This window comes from Haliotis rufescens, unplaced genomic scaffold, assembly GCF_023055435.1.
Source record: "Haliotis rufescens isolate VD_foot unplaced genomic scaffold, xgHalRufe1.0.p SCAF_119, whole genome shotgun sequence".
NCBI lineage: Eukaryota > Metazoa > Mollusca > Gastropoda > Lepetellida > Haliotidae > Haliotis > Haliotis rufescens.
Window position 1 is genome coordinate 241437 of NW_025963801.1, and position 12794 is coordinate 254230.

At 42.4% G+C, this 12794-nt stretch overlaps 1 protein-coding gene across 1 annotated transcript in view; it reads left to right on the top strand.

Moving 5' to 3' along the window:
* Window positions 1-1053: 1053 nt before the first annotated feature.
* Window positions 1054-12794, top strand: part of LOC124150672 (beta-1,4-N-acetylgalactosaminyltransferase bre-4-like) — a 51837-nt gene continuing 40096 nt past the window's right edge. The window contains exons 1-3 of the mRNA XM_048393221.1: window positions 1054-1065; window positions 2891-3029; window positions 6665-6909. Of these exons, the coding sequence (XP_048249178.1) occupies window positions 1054-1065; window positions 2891-3029; window positions 6665-6909 (396 nt within the window). The remainder of the gene's footprint in view (window positions 1066-2890; window positions 3030-6664; window positions 6910-12794) is intronic.

The window sequence follows — 12794 nt, forward strand, 5'->3', positions numbered from 1 at the left end:
TGTAACATTTAGCATCTCCCTAAGCATCACCTGTAACATTTAACATCTCCCTAAGCATCACCTGTAACATTTTGAAATCTCCTTAGTCATCACCTGTAACATTTGAGCATCGCCCTAAGCATCACCTGTTATATTTTGAAATCTCCCTAAGCATCACATGTAACATCTTAACATTTCCCTAGCATCACCTGTAACACTTGAGCATCACCCTAAGCATAACCTGTAACATTATAACATCACAATGAGTTTCACCTGTAACCTATTAACATCTCCCTTATTTTCACTTGTAACATTTTAACCTCTCCCTAAGCTTCACCTGTAACAATTTAACATCTCCCTTAGCATCACCTGTAACATTTAAACATCTCCCTAAGCTTCGCCTGTAACAATTTAACATCTCCCTTAGCATCACCTGTAACATTTTAACATCTCCCTAAGCTTCGCCTGTAACAATTTAACATCTCCCTAAGCTTCGCCTGTAACATGTGAACATATCCAAACGCTTCACTGTAACATTTTAACATCACTCTTAGCATCACCTCTAACATTTTAACATCTCCATAAAGACTCAGCATGGTCTTACGCCTTTAAACAGCAATGAATAAGCAAGCTGCTAATGATCAAATACTTATGTCAACGACGTTAAGTTAAGCTTCTGGTAACAATCTGGCCCTCGGCGCACAAACGTCCCCGAAATCCCCTTCATCTCCCAATGCTGTTCCCCACCTGACTAGTGTGCAGAGGCTAATAGAAACTGGTCCGTCATCAGAAGCCGGGTCGATAAAATCAGAGATCGCATGTTAGGAAGCCTATGCTGAGTTTGCTGTGTGTATGATCACATTACGCTTTATTGCACAAAAGCTTGTCTAGATGTGCTCCACTTATCGGGAGACTGCTCCAATTTGCCGTCGACTGTCATCGACTGAGACGCCAGAATGGCGGGAAGAGCTTGATCACGTGACTGGAGCAGACCATCATGCAGATCAATGCCTGTTATGAAATCATTTTGATATTTTGTTGCCAACTAGTATGCTGAATATATATCGTTGACGAATGGCGGAGAAGGTCAGAAAAAAACAATAGCATTTTGACAAAGCACTTAACAGTTGCGAGTTGATAATGATAGAGTAGGACGCTTGCAGAACCCACACTATTTACGATTTCAAAGGCACGGCAAGACGTCATATTGTAGACTGTAGACAGATTCCATGCGTGTACGATGCATATTAACTGTTGGAAGTATTTCACCACATTTCATATGTGCATACGTCGTCCACAAAAAGATGAATTATTCATAACAAACTCTATATTTTCTCCTGGGTTAGCTAAAAACCGTTTGATATTTATATAGACAATAATGAATAGAGGAAATCCACTGATGTGAATTAAACTGACTTCAGTCATAGGACCGCAACAACCATTAGAAAATTCCCAACAAATGTACGTCATGTTTTGGCCGACACTCCCTGTCCATTTCCTGCAACCCTCCCCATGACGCCGAATGAGTTTGTTATCATGCATGATAAGGCGGCGGTTCTCACAAGGACTGCTCTGAGAGTATGATCAGAGGGCAAGTACACAGAGCCAGAAGCTCGTTGACAGGAACCACAGATCTTCAGTATCGCTCTGCGTGGTAGTCTCTGAGCTGGATGTTCAAGCAAAAATTAGAAAATTCATCGACCACGTCGATGTTAACCTGAATGAAACATTGAAACCGGCGTGTCTAAAATGTTACCCTCCTTGAGACACTAGGGGATCGTTTTGCCCATTTTCCAACGGAATAAATACAAAAATGACACAAATCGCACGAAACACCGCACTCTTGGGTGGTTGTCCTATACAATGTGCACTGTCGGCAATGCTGAGATTACTGAAGAAGCCAGTTTGGAGAAAAAGCTCCCATTTCACATCCCGAAGCAGACCTGGCTGCTTGGGCCACAAGATTTCATCTATTATTCAGAAGAATCAATACCCCTCCCTAATTTGAAAATACATTCGTTGTTTTGCCAAACTCAAATGCAATCGTCGTGCAAAGTAAGGTCCGTTTGTAGCTGTCCTGTCATTTGAAGGATGTCCTTGCTCCAAGACATGAGCTTCGATTTGACTCAGAATTCAATTTCTTGCCAAATCTGTCTAAACCCAGTTATCAGTGTTGAGTATTTGAGGGGTAAATTATACACGCTGGAAGCGAAGACGTAAGTGAACACAGCCTTATGGGAGTCTAACAAGTGCACGCATCGAAAGGTTTCTCCAAAACACTTGGCTATTTGAACACGATTACCGGAGAGACACCTTCAAAGCAGATTACAAAACCTGACATGAGATGTAGGTAAGGCAGTTGTGTGATATATGTAAACCAACTGATATTATATTGAATTACAATTCTTGGTACGGATAGGGAAAGCACATTCATAACCCGAGCCTTGCGTACAAATTGACTCCGGCCGTATCGCCTTGGGCGGGAGAGACAGGAACAATTTCTTTGGAGGAAAAGCTTTTCCAACGATTGCTTGCTTCGTTTGAAACACAGATGGGCGATCTGAGTACTCGTAATGATCTAGCCCTTGGAGACCGATATATTTTTACCAATTCTACACAGACGCGTCTCTAAATCATGGGGTGGTCAGTCGGAAAATTGGAACGATTGTGACAAAGGATTCAAACTAGGGGGTGTTTGAGGGTTTCATTGAAGGATTAAACTCGTATCAATGTTTGTCTTTAGAGGAGGCAGAAGACGCCAGAGGACAAAGGTCTCCAGGAATGTCGAATGTCTTATTGTATTGACGGGCTGTAAGGGATCTGGGTGGAGTGAGACTCCACTAGCAGAGTGTGAGTTTCACAGAAGGACATGTTGATTAGTGTATTGATCAGAGCACGATATGGTCCCCAGAGAAAAATGATGGCTTTGGGTCAGAGTCTATGGCGAGCCAGGGATCAGCAGGCAGCCCCAAGACTGCCCCTAAATCTTTGCCTATCAGCTCCCCCAACTAACGCAATTAAGGCAGGCGACGGGCGTTTTGGTTTCTGCAGTGGGCATATATGACCCTGCTGTGATGCTGACTTTGACAGAAATGTCGACCTGTGGGAGGGGCACATGCCGCGCCAAAATACAGAATTCAGAACCAGGAGATTCCTTTAGAAATAGAAGCATATAGAATAACGCGTAACAATTTGACAGAAACAGGCAAGTACATTTAAATTGAAAAGGAGCCCAAGTGAGATGGGAGATTCAGACCTGAACCAGTGGAAAATCGTTGTTTCATTTAGACCAGTTAGGGCTTCCTGGAAGGTTGACTGACTAATCTCTGTATATTTTACAGAAAAAACAGCTGTTAAATTATTGTTCTAAAATATAATAAAAAGGAGTTCAGAGACTTTCATCATTTTCAGATAATGCAGTAATCTAGACTTGCCAAACATAATAGACTTGCATGGGCTGTAGTGGATATATTTGTTTCAGGGTCTGTATGACAGACTGGGCGGAAGGGAAAAGTACTAGCGAGACAGACTAAAGAACATATATCCACAACGGACCTTAACGAAACAGGACTTGAATGTTACCGCAGATGCACGTCATTCACTTCTTGTGATTGGTTGTAATGTTGGTATACTATCATGAAGGGTTGTAGATTGACATAATACAAGTGCTCTCTATATGAACATGTAACGGCAAATGCAGGAGCGTCCTTCGTCGTATTAATATTCAATCTTGATCCATACATGTCCCTTAAGCGATCACAGGCGGCTCAGGCGCTGCTGTCAAGAGTTTCGTCCCCTGGATCTGATTATGAACCCTGGTCTGCTAACAATGTAGACTTGTTCTTGTCTTACCAACATCATAGACCTTCTCTTGTCTTACCAACATCATAGACCTCCTCTTGTCTTGCCAACATCATAGACTTGATCTTGTCTTGCCAACATCATAGACTTGATCTTGTCTTGCCAACATCATAGACTTGATCTTGTCTTACCAACATCATAGACTTGATCTTGTCTTACCAACATCATAGACTTGATCTTGTCTTGCCAACATCATAGACTTGATCTTGTCTTGCCAACATCATAGACTTGATCTTGTCTTGCCAACATCATAGACTTGATCTTGTCTTGCCAACATCATAGACTTGATCTTGTCTTGCCAACATCATAGACTTGATCTTGTCTTGCCAACATCATAGACTTGATCTTGTTTTACCAACATGATAAACACTTGACAATTTGTGATTTCACTGAACTACCTTAGTAATGCGACGTTAAACCCAACTCAATCATAACAAGCTGATGTCGAATAAGCAGTAAGTCAACTTGGACCAAGATACGCTGTTGGGTTCGTTATCACATTTCAAACAGCACTGCCTGCACATCTGATTTGGGACTCCATTGCAAGCTTCTGAAATGAGATTGTATGCTTTGACATGACCTTTTGCAAATCAAACATTTTGGCATAGTCACAATAGAAGGTTTCAAATGAACTCGCGCGTGCTCTTTCATGCTTCCAAACCCGTTTTATCAGAAGCTGTTGGCACTCATCCACGATCAGGGCTGTGTCAGTAACCACATGGGTCGGCTAGAGCATTTACAGATCATATAACCCCTGGAAACATCAATCGCTTTGGAGACGTGTTGGTCCCTTGATGCGCTAGGAAGACAGTAGGCTGTAATTATCAAGCAAAATTGATGCTGTTGCTGACCGGGACGCGACAGTCACTTTAATACGCCTTGTATTGATTGTAGTGGAATTATGGCAACCGTGGTGTGTTTGTACGCAAATCGGGTACAGTTATGTGCCCCTGGTCACCGTTTCGGCTTCATGGATGCCGTTAACCGATGTTATGCACAAGTAGCTGGTAATAAAACGATTGATTAATGCGCCTCTTCTAACATCTTTGACACAGTGAAACTGATAGTGTTGATTTTTTGCCCGGTTTTATTTACTCAATTAATCTAGGAACGCCTATGTGTTATTTAACAGCTTTTTTCATTCTGTGTATTTTGACATTTTGGATTCTGGAGCAAATGTATTGAGTTGGTAATCTATTTTAGCGACAGCTCGCGTTTCCATGGCTTTAGACGCAAGGAGAAAGAAAACATTCGAAAGAAATCCTGATGTTTTCAGGTATTCGAGGTGCTAGACGTAATGATGACACTCGATAGCTCCTTGATGATTTATGACGTCTCGTGTTTTATGTCAGACGGGATATCGGAATACGTGGACGACGAACAGAAGATTGATCGAGGCCTAACTGATTTTATTTATTCACATTGACCGACGAGTCGAGTTGGAGATCTTTCGCTCGATCACTTGGAAGTTTCAAGGTTGCTTCGGGCAATGCATGAATGCAACTGTATCTCTCTATCACTTGGTCCACATCTCAGTGACATAGTTTATGCGTCACCAATAGACACTCTTCCATATGCAGACTTATTGTTTATGAATAGGAAGATATTATGCTAACTTGTGTTTTCCCAACGATCAAGGTTCCGTATCACAACTCTCCCTACAAATACCCCTAAGGCCCACTGATCGGTAGTTTGAATCGGAGATGTACGATGATTACCCTTGGTCTCCCAGTACGATTATTACCATTGAGTTTCAAGTAAGATTATTACCATTGAGTTCCAAGTAAGATTATTACCCATGATCTTCCAGTACGATTATTACCCTTAGTCTCCCAGTACGATTCTTACCCTTTGTCATCCAGTGGGATTATTACCCTTGGTCTCCCAGTACGATTATTACCCTTGGTCTTCCTGTACGATTATTACCATTGGTCTCCTAGTAGGAATATAACCAGTGGTCTTCCTGTACGATTATTACCCTTGGTCTCCTAGTAGGATTATTACCCTTGGTCTCCCAGTACGATTATTACCATTGGTCTCCTAGTAGGATTATTACCCTTGGTCTTCCAGTACGATTATTATCCTTGGTCTCCCAATATGATTATTACCTTTGTCTTCCTGTACGATTATTACCCTTGGTCTCCTAGTAGGAGTATTACCCTTGGTCTCCCAGTACGATTATTACCATTGGTCTCCTAGTAGGATTATTACCCTTGGTCTTCCAGTACGATTATTTCCCTTGGTCTCCTAGTACGATTATTACCCTTTGTCTTCCTGAACGATTATTACCATTGGTCTCCCAGTACGATTATTACCCTTAGTCTTCCTGTACGATGATTACTCTTGGTCTTCCTGTACGATTATTACCCTTGGTCTCCCAGTACGATTATTACCATTGGTCCCCTAGTAGGATTATTACCCTTGGTCTTCCAGTACGATTATTATCCTTGGTCTCCCAGTACGATTATTACCCTTAGTCTCCGAATACGATTATTATCCTTAGTCTCCCAGTACGATTATTACCCTTAGTCTCACACTACCGTGCCAGTGTTCGTGGGTTTCACCAAAGTGGTGAAAGCAGACCTCATTCTAGATACGACACGGTCACCTGTCCACTAATTCCGAGACTAGTTGAACTCTGTAAGGACTACATGTTTCCCACCATAATTATGTCACATAAACTAGTAATCCGCGCCTTGGACTAGTTCGTATTTTATGGCGTCTACAAAAGGCTTTACGTGTTATGCTACATCAAATCAAATATGTTGAAAGCGGTCTTCCATCCAACTGGTCACTCTCTAATTTCTGTCGTTTCTTCTTTCAGAGGGACCTTTAAATGTGAATGCTAGTCACTCCCATGACGACATCAGGCTTGTTGATGTCATCGAAGAGAATGTGGATATCCAGTATGGCGGCAAGTGGAAGCCAAAATCGTGTTTCGCCAGATACCGTGTGGCGATCATAATCCCCTACAGGGATAGACTTCATCATTTAGTTGTGTTGCTAGCGCACCTGCTACCAATTCTTAGGAGACAACAGCTAGACTTTAGGGTGTTTGTTGTAGAGCAGGTAAGTCTGAATACTACACTCCAACATGGCTTCTTTCCCATGTCGCATTGATGCATGAGTGGATGAGAATGAATGCTTTTATTTCAGGTAATTTGGCCTCCGGTCAGTATTATATCATATTGCTGATACAATATTAAAATCAGTTATGGAGCACCGTTACAAGTAACTACACAATGCACATCAAATATTGGTTTTAATACATTGGAGAAATTTTGAACGTTTCTTTCAGCCTAGAAATATATGTTTGGCGAGACAATTCAAAACAAATACATTTTCTGAAGTGAACAAGCGTGCCATTTTATCGTACCATAGATATAAACACTAATACCTGGGCATAGTTTTTTTCTTAAGTTTTCAAAGACGGTACATTCAAACAATAAATGAAATTAAGACTCTTGAACAGGTACAAAACCCAGAGAAACTAATCTCTGCTCGGATGGAATATTTTGCTTTCTACCCTCCTTAATCGTAGGTCCATGCTTAGAAACATCTGAACTTACATAGCACAATACAATTGACCTCGACATTGACTAGGGATAAATATTTTTCAAAATTATAACATACTTTTGTCCTTAAAACTTCTCATAGGTACGTTTCTGATACCTTACTAAAGTTTCCATCTACTGTTGATGATCAATGTCAATACATCGTTGTTTTCAAGGCGACTTTGATTGTCGTAAGAGGCGACTAACGGGATCGGGTGGTCAGGCTCTCTGACTTGGTTGATGCATGTCATCGATCCCGATGTCTGGTCCAGATTATTTACAGACCGCTGTCATATAGCTGGAATATTGCTGAGAGCGGCGTTAAACAACCAACCAACCAACATCGTTGTTTAAAACTAGCAATAAACTATAAAATATGTTCCATACCTTGCTCAATGCAAACTGGTGGGGGCACGGGTGGCCCAGTCATCCAAGGCGCCGCGATTCGCTGTGCAGAGTTGCGTCCCTTGGGCACGCCAGAAACCTATGATTGTGGGTTCGAATCCCGGTTCGCCCCAATTATGTGTCTAGGTTTGTCAGCACCATACCCGTGCTCGTGGGTTTCACCGAAGTGGTAAACGTCTGAGACCTGCATCACTTCGGGCTTTCCTCCCACATTAAGCTGACACGCCGCGATATAACTGTAATACTGTTAAAAGCGGCGTTAAACCCATCTCACTCACTCACTCACTCAATCCAAACTGATGAATGAGTGAGAAAGAGCGTCAGTGAGAAAGTGAGCATGTGTGTACGCTGATTTGGTAATATGGCAGCAATATCACGAGGCACCAGTATTTAGCCTTACCTGTTTTCCCATGTAACGAATCGAACACGGGTTTTCCGCGTGGCGAGCGTACGCGTTAACCAATAAGCTACCCAGTTTAAGTGTTGATCTGCGTCCACATCAACATCACATTAACACTACAAAAATAGTGTATAGTCAGTACTTAATGTTTATATTTCTATGGATGTTATACGTAATCAATTATAATTGTGGTTGGTTTATTTCATTTCGCGATTCAAGTGTTTGAATAGTCCAAAATGTTCCATAGTTGCTGGAAGAGCTACATATACATGTACCTTGATTGACTTATAAGATTTGGGTATTTTTACTTTGGTTAATGTAGATTTGATTATACCTCTCGAGAGTTGGTTGCCCTAGGTGGATTAAAGGCCTTCCAGCAAGACTCCAGAGAGGTGAGGTGAAATGGAGTTTAACGTCGCGTCCAAGATTATTGCACTTACATAGCGACGTGCATGTACGTGTGTGTGTTTGTGTGGCTGCCTGTACTAGTCCGGACTGATGCCGATTTATAGTGCTAGCTCACTGACATACCATGCCGCAGTTTAACATAAATAACCCAGTCAGACACAGTATACTGACTCCGAACCGACCAGTCCTTGTGTTAGCCCCTTAATGCCGAGCGACAGACAGGGTAACAACAAGTACCATCTTTTAACGTCTTTTGGTATGACGCGTTCGGGGATCGAACCCCGGACCTTCCCCTCTCCGGGCGGACGCTCTACCACTAGACCACGGAGGCAGTACTCCAGAGAGAACCATTTGGATCGAACTATGAACTTAAACTTACAATGTTTTACTACAAAGCGTTTCTTTATTATCACCGAAACCCGCGATACGTTAATAGGCGTGCAGGTCGACACAACACTTGATATCCATTGGCATTTAGGCGTTTGGCTCAGTTAGGGGAAGACCTGTCCAAAGAATAGCATTAATTGTAGCGAAGACGTTTTCCCGAACCAGCTTGATTTTTTACCACTGTTTCAATGCCTTTAAAATCATGATGTGGACAAAGACCCTACCTCTGACTCTGATGGCCCATTAGTAAGATGGTGTGCCTTCCATAAGCCTCTCACGGACTGGCTGGGTTCGAATCCCAGATCCCACTAATAATGCCCGTCATCCTGGGTTTCCTGTAGTAAACGTCTATCACAAGTGCCACTTCTTTCGTCACACGCAAAGATATAAATGAAATCCTGTTCAAGGCGACGTTAAACCAAGGCCACCCACACACCCACTCCAAAAGAACATTTGATCTCCTATCTTCTATCTTGCAAGTTCCTTCCGCTTGAAGTAATATAATCCCGCGAAGGGATATAATTGGTCATAAATGATGATATGGAAAAGAAACTGTACGTCACATTGTTATAACGGGATATAGGTGTCATATTATCTCTAAGATCATTGCCCTCAATACGACATGAAGAGAAGATCTGTTACAAATAAGTCCCTGATTATGCTAAACACAGGGATGATCTTTAACCCGAACTACATCGTGAAGAGTTTCGTCCCTGGGGCACGCAAAAAGTCAATGGGTTCGAATCCCGGTCCCCCCCCCCCCCCCCCCCCCTCGATTATGTTTCTAGGTTTGTCAACACCATCCTCGTGGTCGTTGGTTTCACCGAAGTGGTAAACATCTGAGACCTGTATCACTTCGGGCTTTCCTCCCACACTAAGCTGACATGCCGCGATATAACTGGAACGCTGTTCAAAGAGGCTTTAATCCACACTCATTTACTCACTCATTTTGAATTTACATATGATACCCTCTAAAAAACATCCTTTCCGAGGAAGCAGATCAACATTCAGCATCTAAAGATAATTGAGATTCTGAAATTGAGATTACAACAAGCAGCGGGAGCAAATAGTCAATGATATTTGCTCATATTGGCCGACAGCAAGATATCCCCATTCAGCAGCAACGATGCTATGCACGAGTGTCTGCATCAATACCCGTCTCCTGCTTTTAAATGGCGTGTAGAGTTTGTTTCCATACATAACAGTTCGCTTTCGAGTCTGTTACAAATACTGTGCGTACTCTCGACCAACTCACAATCGCTCACCGCTAAATGTCATAGTAAATTCGGCAAGTACAATATAGTCTTTGACACATAGTCCGATCAATGCTTCATCGATCGAGTGAAATGCGATTGCTCTTGAGTAGAATGTTATTCATGTGGGTGTGAATAGCGCTCCAATTCATATCCTTAGTCATTTTTGGTCATTTTAGGGTAAATCTTCGAAGGAGGTTCACCAACGTATTTCTACTGATGTTTGATTTAGTGATGGGGTTTTTCATGGATACATCTCATCAATTACTGATGGGGATATTCATTTAGATTAGAAATGAAATCCTAAACTCATATGGGCCTAATGGTTGGTGTTATTTAAATGCCATGAATATAGAACACGGTCGTATTTCCCGAGACGTTATCTCTGGTCGTTGTCTTTAGAAGTCCTCCATTGAAATCATAATATCGCACGACAGCTAATTTTGCTGTAATGCCAAGCTTTAGCTGAGATTACAGTTGACATATACGCTCAGCCCTATAGTGTTGAAAGTGCCCAATCCTGCATGGTCGCAGTGAGCATGGCGCTATACATAAATAACAGAGACCGGCATCCAATACGAAAAATATGAAGTTTTAACGTGTGTTCGTCCTCTTGAATGGGCTCATCTGTAATATGATCAAGCGTGTTTCGATGTTTCGACATTACCCCTGTGCAAGGCTGTTACCAAGACGCGACCGTGACGGGAAGGGTTCGCGCCCCGGTCGCGTGCGTATAACGTTATTTTGACGAGGAGTGCGCAAACAAACATTCCTATGATCGCAACGACGACGCACAATATTCGACATGAGTCGACAGCGTTGAACGTTTATTTTATGTTGAGCATGGGTGTATATTGGTAATAATAAAGTCCCATGCGTCGAAGAACATTTCCGATTCATAAACGTCTGAGATATTAACAATAAATATGGTTGTTTCTGCAAACGAGGGCTACTCCGTCAGGCGCTATCCATCACGCTGTCGTGTTGTTCCTCATAGGCACAGCCAATATCAATTGATCCCACTGTCAAACCAAACGTGATTACCCCCTGTCTGGCATATTGCTGATGAACGCTCGTAGTCTCCAGAGACAACACGGACCGCGGGTTCTCGAGAAGGACAGACGAGCGCAGGGGACTGCCGACTTCAATTACTAAGATGACTATATTTGTCAATGGTCTTCAGGCTTTTACAAAAGATAACCGTTCCCTGAGTGAGTGAGTGAGTTAGTATGGTTTTACGCCGCTTTTAGCAATATTCCAGCAATATCACGGCGGGGGACACCAGAAATGGGCTTCACACATTGTACCCATGTCGGGAATCGAACCCGGGTCTTCGGCGTGACGAGCGAACGCTTTAACCACTAGGCTACCCGACCGCCCCCGTTTCCTGAACAAAACCAGAATATTAGATAGTCACTAACATTTTTACTGTTCTAGGATACAAAACTTGAAGAGACATACAGTTAACTACGGTTATAACGAACTCAAAAGGACCACTAACTTTAGTTCGTTATAACCGCAGTTCGTTACATGCATATATATACAGCATATACACATCAAATGGCCGGGACCAAAATATAAATTCGTTATATCTGTCTGTTCGTTATAAGCGTGTTCGTCATAAACGTAGTTTACTGATTTGTACTGTTACGTACAGTACGTAAGTCGGTCTCAAACAACACGTATCGGTACTGACTTTTCTTGATTGCACCTTGAAACGAAAAGCGTATGCGACAAGTTATTTATTTTCGTTTAAGACATATTTTGTGTAGAATCAGTGCAACATTATGGGTAAATCTCTATGACTTTACATTAAGCAGGTCACGAAAAGTAGCATTCGATACCACAACAAAAGCTGAGGTGAGGTGAAATGATGTTTAACGTCGCGTCCAAGATTATTGCACTTATATAGCGACGTGCATGTACGTGTGTGTGTGTGTTTGTGTGGCTGCTTGTACTAGTCCGGACTGATGCCGATTTATAGTGCTAGCTCACTGAGATACCATGCCGCAGTTTAACATGAATACCCCACTCAGACACAGTATACTGACTCCGAGCCGACCAGTCCTTGTTTTAGCCCCTTTTAACGTATTTTGGTATGACGCGGCCGGGGATCGAACCCCGGACTTTCCGCTCTCCGGGCGGACGCTCTATCACTAGACCACGGAGGCGGTCATACCACAACATAAATACTGAGAGGTTGTTTGAACTTTTTATCGATGTCATTTTCCTTGTTGTATGTCCAAATATTCAGGACCACTTCTTGCCCCTACACTGTACGTCAGATGAGGAAATTGTTGTCCATAAAATGTATATGCTGACAGGACAGTACATTACAGCTCGGTAATATTGAAACATTTCATAACGTAGGTCTGCATGATATCAGGCTTGTTAGGTTCCTTGTTTTAAATGAATGGATTCGCGGAAAGGGACAGAAAAGCTTTGTGCAATCTCCCAAAATAGTGAGTTGGGTTTAACGCCGTTTTTAACAGTATTCCAGTTATATCACGGCGTGTCAGCTTAATGTGGGAGGAAAGCCCGAAGCCC